General features: G+C 40.4%; 1 protein-coding gene across 1 annotated transcript in view; it reads left to right on the top strand.

Moving 5' to 3' along the window:
• Positions 1-27185, top strand: part of ROR1 (receptor tyrosine kinase like orphan receptor 1) — a 410647-nt gene that overhangs the window by 260917 nt on the left and 122545 nt on the right. The window contains exons 3-4 of the mRNA XM_007978459.3: positions 19751-20038; positions 20795-20825. Coding sequence (XP_007976650.1) covers positions 19751-20038; positions 20795-20825 — 319 coding nt within the window. The remainder of the gene's footprint in view (positions 1-19750; positions 20039-20794; positions 20826-27185) is intronic.

Genomic DNA, 27185 nt, shown 5'->3' with positions numbered 1-27185 from the left:
CAAATGCACAAGCTTCGGTAACTGACTCGATCAACTGAAAGAAAGAGTATCAATGACTGAAGATCAAATGAATGAAATGAAGTGAGAAGAGAAGTTTAGAGAAAAAAGAGTAAAAAGAAATGAACAAAGCCTCCAAGAAATATGGGATTACATGAAAAGACAAAATCTACGTCTGATTGGTGTGCCTGAAAGTGACGGGGAAAATGGAACCAAGTTTGAAAACACTCTGCAGGATATCATCCAGGAGAACTTCCCCAACCTAGTAGGGTAGGCCAACATTCAAATTCAGGAAATACAGAGACCACCACAACGATACTCCTCGAGAAGAGCAACTCCAAGACGCATAATTGTCAGATTCACCAAAGTTGAAATGAAGGAAAAAATGTTAAGGGCAGCCAGAGAGAAAGGTCAGGTTTCCCACAAAGGGAAGCCCATCAGGCTAACAGAAGATCTCTCGGCAGAAACTCTACAAGCCAGAAGAGAGTGAGGGGCAATATTCAACATTCTTAAAGAAAAGAATTTTCAACCCAGAATTTCATGTCCAGCCAAACTAATTTTCATAAGTAAAGGAGAAATAAAATCCTTTACAGACAAGCAAATGCTTAGAGATTTTGTCACCACCAACCCTGCCCTACAAGAGCTCCTGAAGGAAGCACTAAACACCGAAAGGAACAACTGGTACCAGCCATTGCAAAAACATGCCGAAATGTAAAGTCCATCAATGCTAGGAAGAAACTGCATCAACTAATGAACAAAATAACCAGCTAATATCATAATGACAGGATCAAGTTCACACATAACAATATTAACCTTATATGTAAATGGACTAAATGGTCCAGTTAAAAGACACAGACTAGCAAATTGGATAAAGAGTCAAGACCTATCACTTTGCTGTATTCAGGAGACCCATCTCACATGCAGTGACACACATAGGCTTAAAATAAAGGGATGGAGGAAGATCTGTCAAGCAAATGGAAAACAAAAAAAGCAGGGGTTGCAATCCTAGTCTCTGATAAAACAGACTTTAAACCATCAAAGATCAAAAGAGACAAAGAAGGCCATTACATAATGGTAAAGGGATCAATTCATCAGGAAGAGCTAACTATCCTAAATATATATGCACCCAATACAGGAGCACCCAGATGCATAAAGCAAGTCCTTAGAGACTTACAAAGAGACTTAGACTCCCATACAATAATAATAGGAGACTTCAACACCCCACTGTCAACATTAGACAGATCAATGAGACAGAAAGTTAACAAGGATATCCAAGAATTGAACTCAACTCTGCCCCAAGCAGACCTAATAGACATCTACAGAACTCTCCACCCTAAATCAACAGAATATACGTTCTTCTCAGCACCACATCGCACTTATTCCAAAATTGACCACATAGTTGGAAGTAAGCACTGCTCAGCAAATGTAAAAGAACAGAAATTATAACAAACTGTCTCTCAGACCACAGTGCAATCAAACTAGAACTCAGGACTAAGAAACTCAATCAAAACTGCTCAACTACATGGAAACTGAACAACCTGCTCCTGAATGACTACTGGGTACATAACGAAATGAAGGCAGAAATAAAGATGCTCTTTGAAACCAATGAGAACAAAGATACAACATACCAGAATCTCTGGGACACATTTAAAGCAGTGTGTAGAGGGAAATTTATAGCACTAAATGCCCACAAGAAAAAGCAGGAAAGATCTACAATTGATACCCTAACATCACAATTAAAAGAACTAGAGAAGCAAGAGCAAACACATTCAAAAGCTAGCAGAAGGCAAGAAATAACTAAGATCAGAGCAGAACTGAAGGAGATAGAGACACAAAAAACCCTCCAAAAAATCAATGAATCCAGGAGCTGGTTTTTTGAAAAGATCAACAAAATTGGTAGACCGCTAGCAAGACTAATAAAGAAGAAAAGAGAGAAGAATCAAATAGACGCAATAAAAAATGATAAAGGGTATATCACCACCGACCCCACAGAAATACAAACTACCATCAGAGAATTCTATAAATACCTCTATGCAAATAAACTAGGAAACCCAGAAGAAATGAATAATTTCCTGGACGTTACACTCTCCCAAGACTAAACCAGGAAGAATTTGAGTCCCTGAATAGACTAATAGCAGGCTCTGAAATTGAGGCAATAATTTTAAAAAGTCCAGGACCAGATGGATTCACAGCCGAATTCTACCAGAGGTACAAGGAGGAGCTGGTACCATTCTTTCTGAAACCATTCCAATCAATAGAAAAAGAGGGAATCCTCCCTAACTCATTTTACGAGGCCAATATCATTCTGATACCAAAGCCTGGCAGAGATACAACCAAAAAAAAGAGAATTTTAGACCAATATCCCTGATAAACATTGATGCAAAAATCCTCAGTAAAATACTGGCAAACCGAATCCAGCAGCACATCAAAAAGCTTATCCACCGTGATCAAGTGGGCTTCATCCCTGGGATGCAAGGCTGGTTCAACATATGCATATCAATAAATGTAATTCAGCATATAAACAGAACCAAAGACAAAAACCACGTGATTATCTCAATAGATGCAGAAAAGGCCATTGACAAAATTCAACAGCCCTTTATGCTAAAAACTCTCAATAAATTCGGTATTGCTGGAACGTATCTTAAAATAATAAGAGCTATTTATGACAAACCCACAGCCAATATCATACTGAATGGGCAAAAACTGGAAGCATTCCCTTTGAAAACTGACACAAGACAGGGATGCCCTCTCTCACCGCTCCTATTCAACATAGTGTTGGAAGTTCTGGCTAGGGCAATTAGGCAAGAGAAAGAAATAAAAGGTATTCAGTTAGGAAAAGAAGTCAAATTGTCCCTGTTTGCAGATGACATGATTGCATATTTAGAAAACCCCATCTTTTCAGCCCAAAATCTCCTTAAGTTGATAAGCAACTTCAGCAAAGTCTCAGGATACAAAATTAATGTGCAAAAATTGCAAGCATTCTTACACACCAGTAACAGACAAACAGAGAGCCAAATCATGAATGAACTCCCATTCACAATAGCTTCAAAGAGTATAAAATACCTAGGAATGTAACTTGCCAGGGATGTAAAGGACCTCTTCAAGAAGAACTACAAACCACTGCTCAGTGAAATAAAAGAGGACACAAACAAATGGAAGAACATACCATGCTCATGGATAGGAAGAATCAATATTGTGCAAATGGCCATACTGCCCAAGGTAATTTATAGATTCAATGCCATCCCCATTAAGCTACCAATGACTTTCTTCACAGAATTGGAAAAAACTGCTTTAAAGTTCATATGGAACCAAAAAAGACCCCGCATTGCCAAAACAATCCTAAGCCAAAAGAACAAAGCTGGAGGCATCACACTACCTGACTTCAAACTATACAAAAGGCTACGGTAACCAAAACAGCATGATGCTGGTACCAAAATAGAGATATAGACCAATGGAACAGAACAGAGCCCTCAGAAATAATACCACATATCTATAGTCATCTGATCTTTGACAAACCTGACAAAAACAAGAAATGGGGAAAGGATTCCCTATTTAATAAACGGTGCTGGGAAAATTGGCTAGCCATAAGTAGAAAGCTGAAACTGGATCCTTTCCTTACTCCTTATACAAAAATTAATTCAAGATGGATTAGAGACTTAAATGTTAGACCTAAAACCATAAAAACCCTAGAAGAAAACCTAGGCAATACCATTCAGGACATAGGCATGGGCAAGGACTTCATGTCTAAAACACCAAAAGCAATGGCAACAAAAGCCAAAATTGACAAATGGGATCTAATTAAACTAAAGAGCTTCTGCACAGCAAAAGAAACTACCATCAGAGTGAACAGGCAACCTACAGAATGGGAGAAAATTTTTGCAATCTACTCATCTGACAAAGGGCTAATATCCAGAACCTACAAAGAACTCAAACAAATTTACAAGAAAAAACAACCCCATCAAAAAGTGGGCAAAGGATATGAACAGACATTTTTCAAAAGAAGACATTCATACAGCCAACAGACACATGAAAAAATGCTCATCATCACTGGCCATCAGAGAAATGCAAATCAAAACCACAATGAGATACCATCTCACACCAGTTAGAGTGGCAATCATTAAAAGGTCAGGAAACAACAGGTGCTGGAGAGAATGTGGAGAAATAGGAATACTTTTACACTGTTGGTGGGACTGTAAACTAGTTCAACTGTTGTGGAAGACAGTGTGGTGATTCCTCAAGGATCTAGAACTAGAAATACCATTTGACCCAGCCATCTCATTACTGGGTATATACCCAAAGGATTATAAATCATGCTGCTATAAAGACACATGCACACGTATGTTTATTGTGGCACTATTCACAATAGCAAAGACTTGGAATCAACCCAAGTGTCCATCAGTGACAGACTAGATTAAGAAAATGTGGCACATATACACCATGGAATACTATGCAGCCATAAAAAAAGGATGAGTTCGTGTCCTTTGTAGAGATATGGCTGTAGCTGGAAACCATCATTCTGAGCAAACTATCACAAGAACAGAAAACCAAATACTGCATGTTCTCACTCACAGGTGGGAATTGAACAATGAGATCACTTGGACACAGGAAAGGGAACATCACACACCGGGCATATTGTGGGGAGGGGGGAGGGGGGAGGGATAGCATTGGGAGATATACCTAATGTAAATGATGAGTTAATGGGTGCAGCACACCAACATGGCACATGTATACATATGTAACAAACATGCACGTTGTACACATGTACCCTAGAACTTAAAGTATAATAATAATAAAAATAAAAAATAAATAACTAGAAATAAAGAAGGAAAGAATAAATAAAAAATTGTTTATTTCTTTTTCTTGGATTTTATATGACATACCTTTCAGGGAGGCTGCCTACCTCATAATAACCCTCTGTTGTCTGATAACTGCTTTCACGACCCATCATGAGGGTCCTTCAGCAGCCATGTTTGAATTTATAACCCTGTCCTTCTGGTAAGAATTGGTTGGACCAGGGAGAGGACACCTGGCCCAGGTTACGCCAGAGTCTCTTTCCCAGGAATTTGCAATTGGAACTCAGAGGTAGCCTGCTAATGTTTGTCAGTTGCTGTTAGTGCCAGGAGATCAATCTGGGGGCCATATAGTGTTGGTCTTCTACTCTGTGCATAGAAAAGCCAATAAAGCTGGTTTTCAAAGAGAGATTTAAGCAGATTCATAAAGAGAATTAGAGTCTGGAAGTGAAGGGAGATTCCCCATCTGGTTCCCAGCAGCTTTCCAGTTCTTGGTTCCCATTCCTCCCAAAACCTGGCCAGACATCTTGCCAGAGTTTCACAAGAAACCCTTGCATCCTATGTTAAATTCCCCATCCACCTCATCTGCTTTTCCTCACCCTCTTACACAGGCTTCAGTTAGTTCCTGTTGCAGGTAATCAATGAGTCTTAACAAAGACAGATTGACACCTCTCTGGTGTGTGTTTGTTTGATTATAGAGATGGCCAAGTAAACACATAGATGAATGTTCATACTCGCCCTTTGGTACCCTAGAAGGTTTGAGTTTGGAACAAACCTCAGAGATCTCCTAGCCTTATCCTCACATTAGACAGACATGGAAATTGAAGAGTATAGACAAGTAAAATAAGTGATTTATCCTGGATCACACAGCTAGGACTTGATCCCTAGCTTTCTGGTCCTCAGGCCAGCCAATGTTCTTTCTAGGCTGGCTCCCTAGTACCATCCATCCATCCACCCACTGATCCATCCAGTAAATATAAACTGAGCAAGATTCTGCTACATGACTGGTACTGGGATACATGTTTTCTGTCCTCAACAAACTCACAGTGTGGAAGAACCAAAATTCTTTATGTTTATTTTTACTTCATTCCGTGGGGTTCCCCATCTGGAGGGTACTTTGCTAACTTTGCTAGCCCACGATCAAAGCGAGTTCATCCAGGAATCTCCCAGAATATACTCCCATCATATATTCTTTGTGCCTCTTGTGTCTACTCTTTCCTAATATTTGTGATAATCCATGTTCATATTGAATCTCCCCTGGGAGATCCTTGAAACCAGGGACTGTGTGTGAGTCATTGCTTTTACTTCCTAGCACAGAATCTGTCACAAGGTACTTCTCCAATAAGTGTCTGCTCTTCTAGAGAATTTATTTCACTCCTTAGAATCTCAAGTGAGAGCTGTGTATCAGTTAGCTCCTGCTAGGTAACAAACCACAACAAACATAGTCGCTTCCAGCAACAATCATGTATTATTATTCTCTCTCCTGGTTCTGAGAGTTGACTGGAATCAGCTAGATGATTCTTGCACAGGGTCCCTCATGTGGTTGCAGTCAGATGGTGGCTGGGTCTAGGGTCATCTTAAAGACTTCATCATTCACATGTCTGGTGTCTCGGCTGAGAGGACACAAACAGCTGGAGTCTGGAACAGCTGGGGCTGTTCCACACACAAGTGTTGTCTGCACAGGAGATGTCCAAGAGCATCTCTTTGTTCTCTCCAAGTACTCTCCATGTGGTGGCCTCAGGGTAACTGGTGACTGAAGGCTCCCAGAGGGATTGCCTCAAGTTTTTTTTAAACCTGACTCTGAAGTCTCTCACAGTGTCACTTCTGCAACATTCTGTTCTCAGAGGTCCTGCCACATGCAAGAAAGACGTGATCACAGAGGTCCTGCCAGGTGCAAAGAAAGGGCACACAGACTCCACCTTCTCATGGAAGGAGCATCAAACAATTTGCAGATATGTTTCTACAGCTCTGCTTTATACGTCTTCCTGCATGAGAAATATGAAAAAATGAACACTTTTCAAGGAGCTTTCATTTCAGCTGGAAGCCATGATTTTCAGACAACTGATAGTTTCTGGCTTCACTAACAGCTACATCCATTGCAACTAGTTTGCTAGCCCTAGCTGCAGTTACTCACAGAATTTGTTAATTATGGACTTTAGTGGCCTAGGAGTTAGTATGGGCAGGGAAGGTGGATCAGGGACTCATTTTATCATGCAATTCTTGTGTGCTGGGAACTGGCTATGCTCTATGGTTAATAAGACTATGATGAAAAGATGCCTCAGGGCTCCTCAATGTAGTCATATATGAGTGGTTCTGTTTTTGGTTGTCACCATCATGAGGGTGTGCAATTGACATTTATTGAATAGGGGTTTAGGATGTTAAACACTCTACTATGTGCAAGCAATCCTGCTGGAGAAGGAACTTCTGTACCTAAAATGCTAGTAATTTCTGACCTAATGTCAGAAACACAGTAAAGTGAGGAAGTTGTGAGAAATGCACTGTGGAGTCCTCAGCAGACACGCATGGTACATGTCACCAAGGATGGCATCTGGTTTGTGTGCCACATTCTCCCCAACAACTGCTCTGCTTCTGTCCTTCCTCTCCCCTCTGCACCCTTGCTCTCCGTCAAGGCCCAATGCAAGCATGCCCCACTTTTTCACACCTTCCCTGATTTCTAGAGCCAGACAGGTTCACCCCGCTCCTGAGCATAAAACAGCCTCTTTCTTATCTCTTTCCTTGTTCTGATTATTTTCATAAATTTCTTTTCTATCACTATTTTGTGAGGCCAAGGAGAGATGGGACAGGTCCCCCCTCCATGTTCGCACAAGTGTTTGATAAGTATTTGCTTATTTATCTTCTGTTTCCCCTCTCCTGTCTACTCCTCACCTCCCCTAAATGCCTGCACATTCCAGCAAGAGGACAGGAAGTCTGGGGTTTCTCTCCCTCTCCACTCCACACTGGGTCTTGCCCACTCTGCCTGATAAAAGTCAGGGAACCATCTGGTCTCTCTGCCACCACCTCAGTAACCTTGGCCAGCCTGTTTTGATCTCAGCCTCCCTCTCTCCACTCTCTCTCGTGAACGCCTTCAACACTCAACATCTTGACCACACACTTGGCTTTTGCTCTCACTCTGATTTGTACTTTCAAATTAGATCCCTAGAATAGCTCCACTTTCCTTCCAGATCTTAAGGGGCTCCTGAACGACAGAGGCCACATTGCCTCTTTTTTAAAAACTTCCACCGATTGCAAGGTGTTACCTCCTTTGGAAACCCTTCTCTGACACCTCTGGCCTGGAAAATGGGTTAAGTTTCCCCATTCTAGGGTTCTTTGCCACCCTGAACATACCGAGATCACACTTTATCATGATTATCTCTTTACCTGCATGACTCTGTAGCTAGGATAAGCGATCTTTGAGTACAGACTCTTACGTATTTATTTATCTATTCATAATAGATAATAAAATAAAAATAGATCTGTTCATCTCTTCATCTAGCATTTTACACATCTATCTTTAGCAAGCCTGTGATCAGTTTTAAGGAGCCATGGCAAATGAAAAAGGCGTAGTCCCATCCTCAAAGTTCACATCCTTGTGTGTTGAATTGATTTTTGTCTCTTGCTATGAAAAAAATAGTACATCCTTCAGTCTTCATCTCCAAATTTCTCAGTGCTTTTCTGTTTTCTTGAAAAGCAGTAGAGCAGATGATTTCTAATTGTTGAGGAATCTGGTTCAAAATTTGAAGGCAAAACCGCACCATTCATGAGAGAGAACATTCAAGTGACAGGGCCTTCACCATCGCACTGCCCTACTAACAAAAGATCTTGACTTGTGGTCAAGTCAGCAGATTCTTTCAAATTTTGAAATACAGATCTTGCACAATGAATGGAGAAAGGGGGAAAGAATGGCTTGTGTGCCCTTTTGTGCTCCCTGAAGTTTACATTCTGGGAAAACATGAAACTGGAATGTCAACCTTGGTGGAACTGAGTTGGATTGCTGACTGACACACAAAGGGATTCTGGTTGTGTTTAATCAAGATGTGAGTTTAGAACACTGTGACTGTGTGATCCCCAGAGGAATAGAAATTCATGGGCCAGAACGACACACTTTTATTTTGAAAGCCACCTAGGTTCCACTTAGAGCCATCAAATGCTTGAGAATTTATTATGACTGGGCAAGCCACTGCCTAAGAGTCAGACCAGGGTAGTGAAAATACACATGGACTTTGTCTTTGAAGGACCTGAGTGTGGCCTAGTTCTTCCTAGCACGGGGCTCTCTACCAGGGCTGAAAGCACAACTGTTGCATTTGCATGACGTAGAAGCAGCCAAAAGCTTCCATAGCGAGGATCATGTGTCATGGTGATGCTGAGGCATCTCCTGCGCATGGTACTGAAATCACAGAGATGACTTATGATGTGTTCTGTTTGTGTTGGCCTGAAGCCCAAACCAGAGATGTATTTCAGGCTTGGCTTTCTAGATTCTATCTCCAGTCATTTAAAAGTTCATTACGTGGACCCACTCATCCTGTCCTGCTATAGTTAAGGTCTGTCAGCATTTTTCAAAGGTTTATAATTCAACCACAAAGGAGAATGCAGTCCTTAAGTTGCAATGTGACCTGTAAAGCTTAAGCCCCGGAGTCAGAAACTTTGCTTTTTTGTTGTTGTTTTTAAGTTAGGCCCTTACTAAGTTACAGTAAAGCAAAGTAATAGCTGGTGGTTTTGTTATTATTATTAGGTTTGGTTTTACAGGGATGGGAAAAGCTGCAAGTGACTTCTTGGAATGTAGATGTACCCTTAACCTAAAGAGCTGTTAGGCCTGTAGATTTACTTATCATCCTAGCCTTCAGCTAAAGATGGGGGTTTCGTTTTTAAAAATTTACCATTTTAAAATTGGGATGGATGAGGCTGAGAAAATTAGAAACATGATTGGGAATATTTCTCCAAAACTCAAGGACCAATTCTCAAGCCAGAAACTTTGTATTCAAAATTTCAGTTAAAAGACTTTGGTCATATTATATAAAAATCAAGTCATTGGCCTGATGGTTAAGTGTGGTTCTGCTCATGAATTCTAAGTATTCCCACTTAAAAATTTAAGTGAAAAAAACACATGTGATAGATATAAAGTAACAAAATGATACCCTCTCATAATAAAAATACTTGAAAATTTGAGGTAAAATAGATATTTAAGCCACAAAAATTCACTTTCTATGTCTGTTCAGCTGCTATAATAAACTACCATAGACTGGGTGGCTTATAACACAACAGAAACTTATTTCTTACAGTTCTGGAGGCTGGAAGTTCAAGATTAGGACACTAGCATGGTCAAGTTCTCCCTGGTGAGGGCTCACTTCCTGGTTCTCAGACAGCCATCTTCTTGTTGTGTCCTCACATGGTAGGAGAGGCAGGGGATGTCCCTGGGGTCTATTTTATAAGGGGACTAATCCCATTCGTGAAGGTACCACCTTCATGACCTAATCACTTCCCAGGGCCCCACTTCATCACCCTGAGCATTCAACATATACATTTTAGGAGGCCACAAACATTCAGACCATATATCCACAAAAGCTTATAATCAGGAAAAGGTCTCTTAGAGTAACCTAATTGGTGGTTACAAAGGATCCCATTAAATAACCTGCTCCTGGGGTAAAAATAAAGACTGGTAAAAATCATCGCACCTTTGGTATGGGAAGGAGGTTTTTTCTCGATGATCTCAGGTCAATTAATTGTGAGAAAAGTTATTAATGACAGTATGTTATAAAATGCAGATTGGGAGTAGGGACAGGAGAATAGTGTCAATGGAACTGAGTTCCAGTCCTACCTGTGTAGAGTCTAGCTATGCTAAGACCTATATAAACCTTGGTTATCTTCCTTAAAAGGGAGCTGGAAAATCCTATATATATATACACACACACACACACAGGGTTCTGGTGAGGACAAAATGCAATAATACATGTAAAATACCTGATAGAATCAGTGCCCAGCACATGTTGTTCCTTTCTCCTCCCACCTTTATTAATTATACCTGAGACATAAAGCAATCTAAATGCTGGAGACCAGCCACTCTCATTTGGTATAGATCTTTTCTTAAAAGGAAAAAGTAGTTTCCCTGAGGTCTTAAGAGTGCATTTACATACAATTGGCCTATTTGTAAAAAAGACCTATTCATTAAAATAAGCCTCTAAGTAGCAAAATCGAAGTTTTCTTAAACTCCTTTGAGTTACTCCATGTGCTCACTGGGCTTCCTAAGGAAAGATCTATAAAGGTGGCTGTCTTTCCCCATTAACCCTGATTTATAGGGGGTTTTGCTCTAAGTGCATGTTTGCAGAGCCATTCCTAATGTATGTGTGTTCTCTGCCCCAAAAGGAGGCACATTATTGGCCATTTGTTGTATTTGGTTCAGTGGATACTCTTTAACCCCACTCTTACTACTCCGTAGTCAATAGCCCAAGCTCAGCTTGTGTTTTCAAGAAAATGTGTTTGGCCAGCACCCAGCCCAGCACAGCACTTCTTTTCTTTTCACTTTTAATCATCATATCCCCTGGTTTCCAGCAGGTTCATTCTGCCAGAAAATGTTTATCTTCATTGTGCCACCTCAGTACTTAACCTGGGGCAGAGGTTTGGATACTGGAGAGTGCAAGACAAAGGGTTGGGTTGGAGATGCGGTTTCACTCTTTATCAGTAATGTGACTCTAGGCAACACCCTTAATATCTCAGCATTGGTTTCTTCTTCTAAACAAGGGATTGTAGTGGAGAATACTCCTGAGGATTTTTGAGAAATAAATTAATTACAGGGTTTAGCAGGAAGCCAGGCAAGAATCAGGGGTCAGGAAATGGTAGTGATAGTTACTGTAGCCAAGTGTTCTCTTATTCACTGCACAGGAGAATCATTTGGAGAAGGGCTTTTAAAAATGCTCATGTCTGGATTCCATCCTCGAACAATTAAATTAGAATCTCTAGGGGTGGGACCCAGATATCAGTATTTTTTTCTGGAATGCTTTTGATATTCCAGAGATGGATTATATCCTTTAACCCCCACAGCGTCCCTAATGGGTAGGTATCATTATGAGCCCATTTAACATTTGAGGAAACTAAGGCTTATAGAGGTAAAGTCACAGCAAGTAAGAGGTGGTCCTCAGATATGAAGCCAAACAGTCTAGCTCCAGAGCCCATGCTCTTGGTTGGTGTGACACAGTCTATTATTATAAGCAGTGGCTCCAATGATGTCCAGTAAGAACTGAGATCCAGCAGGTGTGTTCATCCGATGGCCTTGAGTCCCTTCATACCTTCAGGTTACCCACCTTCTGCTTTTACCTTCAGCCCTGTGTGTTTGGGACTTCCCAGCAGCCCTGTGCCAGATAACGAACTGTGGTTATTCAGAAGTCCCCTGCTATTTTCGGCTGATTTTATTAAACTCAGCTTGTGGCTTCGACTCAAGAATGTGCAAGCTGATTTAGATTATGCTTTGCATTGAGTTTATTAAGATAAAAAATATTTCCCGAGATAGTGAGTCAGAAGTATTTATGGTGAAGTGTGCTGAAAGTGAATGCAGGTTGATAGCGTGAACAGAATGTTCTCTCCAAGTCAAATGCGATGACCTAACTGTGTTTGGCAGCCTTCCTTTATGTTTAGCTAAGCATTTTATTTCATGTTGGGAACCTCCTCCCTCTTCTGAAAAGCATCAGTCATGTGAGAGGCTAGAATTTTGGCATGTACCTCTTTCGATGCCGAGACCCAGGCCCTAAGCCTAATTGTGACTGGCTCCTCGGCTGACTGGCTGGGTTGCCATGGCAAAGGACTGCTCAACTCTTTATATCTCAGTTTCTCTCACCTGTCAAAATGGGAATATAACTCTTGGCCCCACCTCCCTCCCTGAGGAGAGATGGGGGCACTTTGAAAATTAAGTAATAAATGTTGGGAAGGGTTTGTGGATTTGTGGATGTGACATCTTGTCAAGTGGGTAAATAATAAATGGGGTGTCTCCAAAGCTAATTTGCCTAAAATTCACTTGAGCCTTCCATTTACTTCATCAACCAACGTTTTTTAAATGCCTATGAAGTTCACAATAACACATGAAGTGCTGAGGGGAATACAAACAATGAAAAAAGGAGGAAATAGAGTCTCAATTCCCGGAGAGCTCATAAACTAACTTTTTTCTTGCAGTTCGCTTTTTCTGGTTCATTAAGCCTCAGTACAGACCATGCCTGCGCTGTATTTAGAAAGCTCATTCTCAATGCTGACTTCCGGTTACATCATAAGCAACTAGTGGTGATTTAGTTGTTTTCAGTGCCAATAGGTATTGTCACGTGCTTGATGGACTCATAAAAAGGCAAGAATATTTTTTAGTCCAGGTTATGAGTGGTGCAAAGGACAATGAAAGACTACAGGTTGGATTGATTGGGAATCTGATTGCATCAGATCACAGTATGGTCTCTGCTGTTCAAAGGCCTGGGTTTGGGTCCTGGCTCTGCCACTTTCTGGCTGTGTGACTTTGGGAAATTCCTTAACTTCTCTGTGTCTCAGTTTCTGTATCTCTAAAATGAGGTTGATTTTAGAGTCTACCTCATAGGATTGTTGTCAAGTTTAAGTTAAAATGCGTAAGATGCTCAGAATAGTGCCTGGCATTTTGTAAATGCTCAGAAAAATGTTAACTACGATCATCACTTTCTATTGTTAATGGGAGAAAATGGTGGCACTAAAAGGATACTGGCGTTTCATTTTCCTACATTGTAAAAATAACAAATCCTTTTTAATTCAGAGTCCTAAACTTTTGCCCAGATCTGACACAATCGCTTGGGATTGCCCCAAAGCCCCAAACTGCTTGTTCGGAAATAGAAAACATGCCATCCAAGCCACTCTGCTCTCTGACTCATACTGCTCAGAGCCTGAGCTAACCCATTTTGTTCTAAAAGCCTTACGCCACTCTAGGACCCTGAGGGCTGGGAAAGGGCAGCTATGGAGTGTGATGGAAACAGCACCGGGCTTGGTGTCCAAATCCTGGCTTTGCCTTTTATTAGCTGGGAACTCTGAGATAGGCCTTTAAGTCCTCTGAACTGCGGTTTACCCATCCTAATTGTGCCAAAGCAATGGTGGGTGAAACTGCTCAAACAAATTCAGACAGTGGCACCAACTGTACCAAACTAGTGGTCACTGTACATTCCACTGCCATATACTTGCAATTGAAAAAAAAAGCCAATTGCACTTAAGAATGTCTTCCATGAAGCAGTAAAAATTATTAATTGTATTAAATCTTGACCCTTGAATACACATATTTTTAATATTTCATATGGCAGATGGGCAGTATACGTAAAGTACTCCTGCCAAATACTATGACTGTCTCAAAGAAAAGCATTTGAGTTCTGAGCTGAACTAGCCACTTTTACTTTAAAGAATGACCAACAGAAAAATTATGGTTATTCTTGAATATTCTTTAAAATGAGCAAAATGAACCTGCCACTTGAAGGAAACAATAGTATTAGTTGCCAATAATAAAATTTGAACTTTTCAGAAAAACTTAGAATTTTGCAAAACTTTTAGCCACCATTACGAGCTTGACAGCTTCTTCCCAATCATAACTGATGACACTGGTGGTGATATTAATGCATTGGAGTTTTCTATATTAGATAAGTGAGGGTGTCCACATTTTGAAAATGAGCATAACTCAGTAAACCAATGTTTTCTAAATGGGCAATGCATGATGTTACAAAGTCATATGTAGGTAGAATAACCATTTAAAGTACAAGATAGATCAATCCATTATAATGTAATAGATTATGAAAAGTTTATTGATATGATTTCAGATTTCACTTTGCAACCAACCTTTAAGAAACTACCACCTATCGAATTTTGGTGTAGTATCAAAGAAGAATATCCTAAATTATCTGAAAGACTGTTAAAAACCCTTCCCTTTTCCAACTGTGTGAAGCCAGATTTTCTTCAACTAAAACAACATACCTCAACAGATTGAATGCTGAAACAGGAGGCTTTGGCTGTCTGATTTTAAGGCAAATAATAGATATTCAATAATAAAAAAAGGTGCCACTTTTCTCGCTGTTTTTGGTATATGCATGTGGAAAATATTTTTCACAAAATATTTTTATTAAAATATATTAAGCAATGGGATTGTTTTTATTTTTAAATAAGTTAATAAACAAATATTTTAAAACATTCTCGCCTCAGTGGCATCAATATTTTAAAGATTATCTAGGAGTCCTGGGACCAAAAAATTTGAGAACTTCTATCCTATAGTGTGGACTCTGGGGCCAAAATAATTTGTTTTAAATCTCACTTCTACTTACTGTCTATGTGATCTTGGACAACTTTCTTAGCCTCTCTGTGCCTTACCCTCTGTGTTTTCCATGTGTAAAATGTTCATAACAATACCTGTCACGATGATAAATACCATTTAGATGTTAGGTATTATCACCATCATTATGATATCATTATTGTTGTCAGTGTCATCATCATCATTATTACCAGTATTAGCACTGAGAGATATCATTTGCTCAGGGACACAGAGCTAGAGGTGGATTCAGTGGGACTTGAACTTTTCCCTTAAGCCAGACTATACCCTACCTCCCATTTACCATCTGCCATATCGACATTTGCAGTCTAGGGACGAAGGGAAAAAAGGATGAGAAATCTTCCATAGCTCAAGCACATATCATCAGACCTACTGAATGAAATCACTGAAAAAGGTACAAACAGCCAGGTTTATACATAGAAGCCAGATTGCTTTGTCTGGCATTCAAGCTCACTGGACACCTGCTGCCTATCATCCAGTTGTTCTGCAGCTGCCCATATAGAAACACAAACTGTCTCAGAAGCAGCAGACCCAATCCCAAAGGCCTAGATTGTTATTCCAAAGCCCAGGGAGGCGAAGTGATGGCCTGACACACATCGCTAGTGAGTGGCAGAACTGCTACATGAGTCCAGTGTGTATTCCCTCTGGACCAGACACCTTTGCTGGGATGCCCAGGTGTTCTCTGAAGGGAATGACTAGTCCAGAACCAGCAGTGGTCACCTCAAACTTTGGGTGTAGAGAGAGAATGGGTCCCCTAACATGGTCCATGAGGCTACCACAGAAGGACCCAGCTGGTTCTGGGAAGAAAATGGATCATGGCCAGAGGCTTGTTCACAACAGGAAAAATAGCAGTGAGTAACAGAAACGCATTTTTGTTTGATTTTATTTCAGTCGCAGAATGCTTTTGTGTTCTTTAGGCAAAAGACTGTTCTGATGCTTCTGGTCTTTGCCAAACTGAGGACCAAACTATCTGTTAGTTCTGCTTACTAAGTAAGCAGCTACAGATGGCCAACAAATTTGAACCTTCTTCTTTGTCAGTGAAAAGTTAAAACCAAATTCCCTGTTTGTGGCAAGGCTCCTTTGTTCAGTAAACACAAAGATCTATTTACATTTCTTTTGTTCTCTCTGGAAACACACTGCTTGGGTCATCTACTACACTGATTTCAAGGTGCCCTGCAACCCTCATGTTTGTTTTTAGATAGATATTTTATAGAGCAGATCAGGTGAGGTGCCTGGCCTCTGGAGGGAAACCAGAAAGAACATCGGCTAGCGCCCATGGCTAAAGCTTAGGCCCATTAACCAGACAGGCTTGGCTGCAGTTAGGGGAAGAGCACAGCCCTGTGGGTATATGCATGTCCACAGCCCACCTAGGTTTAGGGAGATATTCCAACACTCAAAGGGTCTCATGGCACCAAATCCCAGCCTTCAATGGGTCTCATGGTACCAAAGCAGTCCGGTGGAGTGAAAAGAGTCGGGCTTGGCAGCCACAGAGATGTAAATTGGACCCCAGTTCTGCTACAAGGCCTCCGGCAAGTCACTAAACCTCTCTGATCCTAGCTTTCCTCATTGTAAAACAGTGATAATGACTTCTCCCTTGCAAGGTTAGCATACAGGTGAATATTAAAGTAAAGCCCTAGCATATAGTAGGATTTCAAAATAGTCCATTATTGGTCCAGAACTGGCCAGCTGCCTCAAATGGACTCTCTTTAGGTGCTTGGCTGAGCCTGAGGATTAAAGGCCATTAGTGATGGAAGCTTTGGGCAGTTTCCTGTGTAACCATGGGGCAAGTCTGCTAATCTCTGAGACATGACTTCCTCATCTGCACTGGAAATCATAGTAATTAATGTGCCTTTCTTACTTCTCTAGATTGTTAGAGGATAACAGGAGACAGAGACTGTGAAAACATTTTGTAATGTGAAAAGCAGTATATAGAAGTTATTGTTATAAAAACAATAGTAATAACATTAATTAACATTTTTGAGTGCTTACTTTTTACCAAACACTGGTTGAAGTGCTTCCCAGATGTCACCCACTTTCATTTTAATCCTATTCTAACAGTTCCCTCAGATGGAGCCCTGTTTATTGTTTTGGTTTTTCAGTTGGTAGAACTGAGGTACAAAGAGGTTAAGTAACTTGCCCAAAGTCACACAGATAGGCAAGGGGCTGACCTGAATTCAAACCCAGCCAATCAAATTCCAGAACCTGTCCAATGGAATATTAATCGCTATGCTTATAGTGGCATTGTTATGTGATTGCTATCTCTAAGCTTCTCTCCACAGAGGGTACATAGTTATCTATTCTCAATGAATGATATGGGGCTATAAAGGCATGATAATGGCTCCATAGAGCCATCTGCTAATTAGTCTCCCTCCTTTCTGGGCATACCTCAAACATCTTAGGAACATATGTGCTTATATCCATGAGCAAACACATTCGTGGATTGAGTAAGATGTGTATAGATTAGAGAAACATACCCAGAGATAGAGATCAAAATATAAATGTTAGGAAGGAAAGCATTAGCAAGATCATTTATGGGCTCATGAATCTGTTGTGAAGGATAATTATTCATTGGCTTAAGTGAGATGGAAAGTGTCATTATGGTAATGCAGGCATCATGCTTAATCTCTTTCCTACTGCACACATGATAAATGCCATTCATATGTGAGACACACCCCTGTGAGGCAGCCCAGACGTTAACAATGTTTCTTCTGAATTTGGGGGGAAAAATTAGAGCAAATAATGAATCAATTATTTTTAGCATTTATGAACTCATTTTACAGACATTTGGGCAATTAAATTACCCAGTTAAATAGCTCAGAAAAATGTTACTTTTCAATAAACTTCCATTAAATTTAACAAATTTGCTGTGTTCTACCTGTGCTGTCCAGTACAGTAGCCACTAGCCACATGTGGTTATTTAAATTTAAAAATTCAGTTTTCAGTTGCTCCAGCCATATTTCGTGCATTCAGTAAGCCCTGTGTGACTAGTGGCTATCAATCAGTGCAGATTATAGAACATTTCCATCATCACAGAAAGTTCTGGTGGATATTGCTACTAGACAGTAGTATACATTGAGGATGCAGTGATGACCAGAACATTCCCTTCCCTGCCCTTATGGGGCTCATAGCCCTGCAGTGAAGACAGCTGCTGAACAAGTCACCGCAGATTTGGACCTAGGGAAGGACATAGGACAATGAGAAGGTATGGTAGGAGATCTACCCAAGAAGGGGTGCCTAGGAAAAATGAAACCAAAGAAAGCTCCCTACACATGAATAACAGAGCAAGTTTTTAAAAGAAATCAAACTTAATTAAAAAGAAATACTGTAGTCCCAGCACTTTGGGAGGCCGAAGACAGGTGGATCACGAAGTCAGGAGATCAAGACCATCCTGGCTAACACAGTGAAACCGCGTCTCTACTAAAAAATACAAAAAACTAGCCGGGCGAGGTGGCGGGCACCTGTAGTCCCAGCTATTTGGGAGGCTGAGGCAGGAGAATGGCGTGAACCCGGGAGGCGGGGCTTGCAGTGAACTGAGATCCGCCTACTGCACTCCAGTGTGGGCGACGGAGCAAGACTCCGTCTCAAAAAAAAAAAAAAAAAAGAAATACATTATTGTCTCTGCAACTGATTTCTACAACTAATATTAATATTGATGTTTAAATACTTTATTGAAGAATAAGCTTAAATAAAACTGATTTTGTTATTAAAATTTGTAATGCAATGAATCTTAAGAGGAGCCAAATGCAAAATGTACGTGCAGCATGATTCCATTTATATGAAGTTCTGAAACAGGCAAAATTAACCTATGGTAATAGAAATTAGAACCTTAGTTGCTTTGAGGTGGGGTGGGAGGGAGTGGTTGGGAGCAGGGACCAACTACAAAAGATTGTGGGGGTACTTTCTGGGGTGTTGATGTTCTATCTTGACAGGGACATTTGTTACATGGGTGTATGCATTTGCCTGTACTCATGGAACTGTATAACAAAGATCTGTATATTGCACAGTATTATATATGAATTAATCTATATATATGTGATTGAAAGAATTACAAATTGTAACATGTTATGGTTGATATGAGTAATATTATGGAAATGTCCATTGCTTTATTGCTCTGTCTGCCTCTGACCTGGCCTTCATAACCTTATGTTATCAGTAACATGAAAGTTTCAGGCATCCTTTCTGATCGTGTGCCATGTGGATATGAATGTGTTGCTCCTACTTTTCCAATTTTTGATGCTTTCTTTCTTATCAAAAGTGAGCAAACTGGAAGGATATTTGCCAGGATGTTTAAAATGGTGTTATTTTTGGGTGGGGAGATTTGAGATGAACTTTATTTTCTCTCTCTTTTGCTATGTTGAAATTTGGAACAAGGAATGTATATGATTTTTATGATCTGAAGCACAAAAGCTCATCCATGTAATCATTTGGAGACTTTGAGTTTTATACTCTGATTAGTGACAAATTTTCTTCCAAGCAGCGGGCTCTATGGGTGGTTATTTAGCAGTCCTGTGGTCTTAGTCAGTGTGATTGTTTCCTTCCTTGTCTGTCTCACCTGCCTCTTCTGCTCAGCCTCTCTGTGATCCTGAGGGTACACTGGAGAGGATTTGGCTGCTTGGAAGCATTCTCAAGCCATCTGCCACTCTCACCTGCCTCCTCTCTGTGTTCACAGATTCTTACCTGACCCTTGATGAACCAATGAATAACATCACCACATCCCTGGGCCAGACAGCAGAACTGCACTGCAAAGTCTCTGGGAATCCACCTCCCACCATCCGCTGGTTCAAAAATGATGCTCCTGTGGTCCAGGAGCCCCGGAGGCTCTCCTTTCGATCCACCATCTATGGCTCTCGGCTGAGGATTAGAAACCTCGACACCACAGACACAGGCTACTTCCAGTGCGTGGCAACAAACGGCAAGGAGGTGGTTTCTTCCACTGGAGTCTTGTTTGTCAAGTTTGGTAAGCAGACCCCTACTGAGGATGGACTTTGGCCCTCAGCCCAATGTGATAGGATGGCTAGAGTCCACAGGGACAGGAAGGAAGGAATGCACACTTAGTGAGAATATACTCTGTGCCCACAGCCCTGAACCTGGTACGGTTGTACCCATTTTACACATAAGTAAACCAATGCCCAGCAGTTAGTTACCACGTTACCCAATTACCATGTTACCCAGCTAATAAACAGCAGAGCAGGAAGGAGGTCTAGATCTTTCTGACCTCACAGCCCCTACTTGAAACCATCGTGCCACTGAGCTCTTTTCAACAAGGATACTCCTTGTCCAAGAAGTTGGAAATGTTTGCAGCGTACATAGACCTTTTCCTGCCATCAAGAACTAGAAGGAAGCCCCACTCATTGTTGCAATCAACACCTTCATGCAACCACTCAGCCCACTGGAAACTTCCTGCATAGTTTGAGGATGCTCACTCGATTCACTCACTTTTGAGCACTTGTCTCAGCATTTTCAGGCCCTGAATTGTGAGACGTAGACACGTTCTCACTGGTATGTTTTTTTGTTTGGTTTGGTTTGGTTTGGTTTTTTTTTTTTTTTTTTTTCCCATAGAGATGGGGAAATAGAGCAAAACAATAAATTTCAGAAAAATAAATACTACCTCTGGGTGGTTGAGAACTTTAATTTGTAATGATTGACTGTATCCATACTCACCCTTCAATAACCCAGACTGACTGTTTCTTTTGTTTTTCTTTCATTTCTTCAGGCCCCCCTCCCACTGCAAGTCCAGGATACTCGTAAGTACTTTTATCTCCTTTCTTGTCCTTTCCAAGTATTTCTCCATGGTTTTCTAGGGCAAAGGCAATGTTGTCCTCTTCTTGAGCCAAAACACTGTGTTTCCAGATGTCATTCCATTTTGCCCTGCCCTCATTCCATTTTGCTTGTTCTCTGCTCTAAAGATTCACAGGAGACCACCATTGGCAGAATTCTCAAGTGTGGTAATGTTGATTTTGAATGATCAAAGCAAAAATCTTCCATTTACTATTTTAGAAGGAATCTAACATTTAGTGGCAACAATGGATTGATTTGGTAAAATCAAACAAAAAAATGATATTGTGCTGGCATAGGAACCTTTACTCTCGCGGTCTTTGTTTCTGCAAGCATTTTTGATGCATTCATTGTTGATCGTGGCAGCAATTAGGTAATCACTTTATTTTTTATTCCCTTTAAAAAACTCAAAAGCAGAAGTTCTGGCCGGGCGCGGTGGCTCACACCTGTAATCCCAGCACTTTGGGAGGCCAAAGCGGGCAGATCACGAGGTCAGGAGACCAAGACCGTCCTAGCTAACACGGTGAAACCCTGTCTTTACTAAAAATACAAAAAATTAGCCGGGCATGGTGGCAGGCACCTGTAGTCCCAGCTACTCGGGAGGCTGAGGCAGGACAATGGCATGAACCCGGGAGGAGGAGCTTGCAGTGAGCCAAGATCGCACCACTGCACTCCAACCTGGGGGACAAAGCGAGACTCTGTCTCAAAAAAAATAAAATAAAATAATAAAATAAAATAAAATAAAATAAAATAAATAAAATAAAATAAAATAAAATACAGAAGTTCTAACTTACACTGGGAAGGAAAGTCCCAAGCTTGGATTGAGAGTTGCATGGAAGTTTGATTCATTTTGAGTCCCTTGTTAATGGAGTCTAAAGGTCCAATTTCTTTCACCAATGCTATTGTTGATGCATTTGTCCTTATTCTGATTAAAGGATTCTCATCTTTCACTTTAAGAGTATCTACTTGGGGCACGTTTCTTTATCTATATTTTTATTTTGGGGGATGGACTCACTTATTAAAACTCTTACTCTACAAAAAAATATCCTCAATACTCTGTAGACTTTTGAAATACAATTTTTGTGGCTCTGCCACAAGAGCGTCCAAATGTCTGATCTAGACTACACCCATGGAAATATAACAGCCACTTAATTTGCTCCAATCCCCTCTGTGCCACTTAATTACAGTGTGGAGTATTTTAATACATTCATGTGTGCCTGGAGGGCCAGTGGCCCACAATCCCATTAATGAAATAGGTAATGGGTAAAAATAAACATTGGCCTTCAGCCACACGGTTCTGCTATTTCATCAGCTAGTTAAAGGCAACTGTAAAAGAGTCTTTAAAATCACTCAAGTGCTAATTGCATTCTACTTGCCCAGGTAGAAAATGCTGATTGATCTTAAAACAGGTCAGAAATTTGGTCACTCTGCCTTGCATTTCTTGATGCTAATCTGTTTGTTTGTTTTTTTTAATGGTCTCACCATTGGTTATATGTGGAATCCTTTTGAAGTCTTAGTTAAACAAAGATTAAAACTTTTGTTACTTGTAAAAATGTCTCCCACCCTGGTACCTTATTTGTTCCTGTTAATCTGTGTTTCAAATGTGGCTGATAATCTATATCCCAGGCTGATTAATGTGGTTCACTAATCTGCCTTTACTATTAAGTACTGTGTTGTTGACTTTCAGCCTGTTGTATTTACGTTAGAGTTCTTTTTATTATCAAAATTATGATTATACCCTTCTATGTTCTTCTTGAAGTTTTCATTCTTCACTGCTGTCTTTCTGATGAACCCAGTCTAGGTCTCTCGTGGTTTTTAATTTTATACAAAGATTTTATACCGCTGTTGTGAACCGATATCTATGGAGAGGGTATTGAAGTTCCTTAAAGATGCTTAACCACAGCTAAAAGTATCCTTTGATGTCAGGCATCCATGTTTTATATTGGCTATCAGATTATCTATTACATTAGTCAGTAATAGTGTGAAATGTACAGTTACCATGTTTGCTTGCAGGGAGTTACAATAAAATGCAATTCAAATTAGAAATTCCATGGGACCTTTTGCAGTTACATTTCTATTCTGTTTTTGGCATTCCTAGTTGCCATTTTGGTACCTTTTTTTTTTTCTTTCCCAGTGATGCATCCTGCTCTTTATCTCTTCTCTTAATTGCCACCACTTCCCCTGTCTCTAGGAGTTCTTCGCTTCCTGAGACTAACTCCCAAAAAGAATGCTGGTTCTCATCCCTAGCCTTGGAGTAGCCCTCAATAGGCAACCAACCCTCTCTCCAAGGGGACAGGCAGAACGTAACAAAATGATAGCCATAGGGAATATCACAACATTGAGGTCCCTCTGAAGGTTGTTTGTCAAATTGTACACTACTATTTCCAAAAGAGGAGTGAAATACCATTGTAAATTGCTCTGTTTATTTGAAAGTGGCACAGAGTTACTGCAAAAGAAATAGAAGGAGCATCTATGACCCAATTCTAACATTCAGAACGTAAGGACTGTGAAATGCATTAGGCATATGAAACCTGGTGAGAGCTGAGGTCCACTGAGGCAACAGGACTACACAACTCCTGCCTGGGAAGGGCTTGTAGGGACCCTTGGGACTATGGCCCAGGAAGGTGCTTGTCACTTGCTCTGAGGGACTGCATCAGGTTTCCACATGAAGCTTTCAGAATGATATTTTAGTTTATAGTAGGAAGAAGTTTGATATTTTAGTTTGGTTTCCATTCATAGATTTAGGCTTCATTTCTTCTGTCATTGCTGGGTCCTGGCCTACCCCTAACAATTATAGGACCTGGGGCATGAGTACAAGTGGAAGTTCACATACCATATACCTAAATATTTAAAAGTTACAAATCAAGCTAGCAAAATTGTTGAATAAAATATGTTCTATCCTCCCACAGTGTCAAATATACCTTTTTAATGATACAATTTTAAAATATATAGAAAGTTATGGGGTGTTTTAAATGATTAAGAGCCAGGAACTACCAAAAATGCCTATTTTAATCATTATTATACATGACTGGATGTTTTGTTCATGGGCCAAAGATATATATAATTCATAGATTGTTATATATTAGTTCCATAAAAATTTGTTTGCCTTCCTTTCAGGTAAATGACTACCTAAGTAGTTTTATGCAAGATTTTTACAGTGTATATTCTATTGATAACTGCTAAATTAGACAAATTTATTTTTCTTTTTCTTTTCCTTTTTTTTTTTTTTTGACAAGGTCTGGCTGTATCACCCAGGCTGGAGCGCAGTGGCATATGATCTTGGGCCACCACAACGTCTGCCTACTGGGCTCAAGCCATCCTCTCACCTCAGCCTTCTGAGTAACTGGGACCACAGGCATGCACTTCCGTGCCTGGCACATTTTTGTATGTTTTACAAAGATGGGGTTTCTCCATGTTGGCCGGGCTGGTCTTGAACTCCTGGCCTCAAGCAACCCACCTCCCTTGGTCTCCCAAAGTGCTGGGATTACAGGCATGAAGTACTGCACCTGGCCTGAACAAATTTCGTAAGTCCTTGTCATTCTTCCTTTTTTTTTTTTTTTTTTTTTTGACAGGGTCTCTCTCTGTCATCCAGGCTGGAGTGCAGTGGCATGACCTTGGCTCACTGCAACCCCTGCCTCTTCATTCAAGCAGTCCTCCCAACTTAGCATCCCAAGTAGCTGGGACTACAGGTGCCAGCCACCATGCCCAGCTGTAACTCTTACATGGTAAAACTAATTTTGATTTGGAGAAACTTCACTCCCCAGAGCCAGTGGCAACTATAGTTATCAATAAAACTCCTAAAGTGATACTTAAATTTGGAAATGAACTAAGAATCATACATGTCATGTTCAAACACGGAAATGGGATCATATATGACAATCATTATTGTAGAATATATTACATAATATTATAATTTAATCATATAAATCAATATCATACTTCATACATTATCCTAGGTTTATACAAATTTAAGAATAATCTGAATTGTTTAATGTGTTAATTTTCTTGGGCTGCTGGAAAGTGTCACAAGCTGCATGGCAAAAACAATAGAAATTTAGTATCTCATAGTTCTGGAGGCTAGAAGTATGAGATCAATGTGTTCATGGGGTTGGTTCCTTCTTATGGCTATGAGGAAAGATTTCTCTTTTCTAGAAGTGTGTCAGAATTTTTCCGTATTCATTGGCTTATAGATGCATCTCCCCAGCCTCTGCCTTGGTGTTCACATGGTAGTCTTCCTACATGTGCAGCCCTCAATTTCCCCTTTTTATCAGGACACCAGTCATATTGTATTGGGATCCACCGTGATGACCTCATTTTAACTTGATGACCTCTATAAAGACCTATTTCCAAATAAGGTCACATTCGGAGGTGCTTGGAAATTAGGACTTCAAGATACATATTTGGGGAGGACATGGTTCAACCCATAACACTTGATATTGCAAAGTTTTTCTCAGCCCTGCAAAACTCTTGCAAATATTATTCTAATCTGTGAGAGCTTTCAGAAGCGCTGGTTGGAATATAATGAAAATAGATGTTTGGTAATATTGGGAATGATAGTTTGTTGTGCAAGAATCTTTTGCATTAAACTGAGAGGAAGAATTTGACACATTGGTTACCTGATCTTTTCTCCTGCTGAAGTGGCTCTGCCACTGTAGTTTCTCCTAGGCTCTAAGAAGTGACCATCTCCTCCATTGGCAGTGTCACAATACACAAAACTTTGACTGTATGCAATTGTGGTCACCTTCTATTCCAAGGACAGAGGGCAATACATGTAGAGAAATGTTCCCTGGGCCAGAACAGTGCTGGTCACAGCAGTGGATGTCTAAGGTTTTGGTTACATTGTGCGAGCACTCATTGCCAGATCCCAAGAGGCGAAGGGTTCCATGTGTACTCTTTACTCTCATTACATATATTCTCTGTGTATTTTTTGTACGTAGGCCCAGGGCAGGGACCTTTCTCTCTTTTTTTAATAACAGTTTTATTAAGATACAGTTAACCATAAAATTCACTGTTTTGAAGTGTGCAACTCAGTCTTTTTACTATATTCACAAAATTTTGCAACTCTCACTACTATCTTATTTTAGAACATTTCCATCATCTCAAAAAGAAACTTCTCCCAGCTATAGTAGCTTCTAATTTACTTCCTATCCCTATGAATTTGCCTATTCTAGACATTTCATATAAGTAGAATCCGACAATATATGTCCTTTTGTGTCTGCCTTCTTTCACTTAGCATAAAGATGTTGAGGTTCATATAAATTATAGCATGCATCGGTGCTTCATCCTTTTTATAGCTGAATAACAGTCCATTGCAGGGCTCTACCACGTTTTGTTTATCCATTCTTCTGTTGATGGACATTTGGGTTTCTTCTACTTTTTGCTTATTCTGAATAATGCTGCCATGATCGTTCATGTGCACTGGGGAGTATGTGTTTTGAATTCTCTTGGGTATATACCTAGAAATAGAATTCCCGGGGTATATGGTAATTCTACATTTAACTTTTTGAGGAACTGCAAAACTGTTTTCCAAAGGGGTTGCAGTATTTTGTCTTTGCAGAAGGATAGTATATGGGTTCCAATTTCTCCACATGCTCTCCAACACTTATTTTCCTTATTTAAAAATTATTTGTTTGTTTATTTATTTATTTATTTAAAATTTATTATAGCCAGCTGGGTGCAGTGGCTCATGCCTGTAATCCTAGCACTTTGGGAGGCCGAGGTAGGTGGATCACCTGAGGTCTGGAGTTCGAGATCAGCCTGGCCAACGTGGTGAAACCCCCATCTCTACTAAAAATACAAAAAATTAGCCAGGTGTGGTGGCAGGCATCTATAATCCCAGCTACTCAGGGGGCTGAGGCAGGAGAATCTCTTGAACTCAGGAGGCAGAAGTTGCAATGAGCCGAGATCACGCCATTGCACTCCAGCCTGGGCAACAGAGCAAGACTCTATCTAAAAAAAAAAAAAAAAAAAAAAATTATTATAGCCATCCTTGTGAGTGTGAAATGGTATCTCATTGTGGTTTTGATTTGCATTTTCCGAATGACTCATGATGTTGAACATCTTTTCATGTGCATATTGGCCATTTGTATGTTTTCTTTTTCTTTTTTTTTTTTTTTTGAGACGGAGTCGCTCTGTCGCCCAGGCTGGAATGCAGTGGCCGGATCTCAGCTCACTGCAAGCTCTGCCTCCTGGGTTTACGCCATTCTCCTGCCTCAGCCTCCCGAGTAGCTGGGACTACAGGCGCCCGCCACCTCTCCTGGCTAGTTTTCTGTATTTTTTAGTAGAGACGGGGTTTCACGGTGTTAGTCAGGATGGTCTCGATGTCCTAA

Source organism: Chlorocebus sabaeus, chromosome 20 (genome assembly GCF_047675955.1).
Source record: "Chlorocebus sabaeus isolate Y175 chromosome 20, mChlSab1.0.hap1, whole genome shotgun sequence".
NCBI lineage: Eukaryota > Metazoa > Chordata > Mammalia > Primates > Cercopithecidae > Chlorocebus > Chlorocebus sabaeus.
This window is presented reverse-complemented; position numbering and strand designations above follow the sequence as displayed.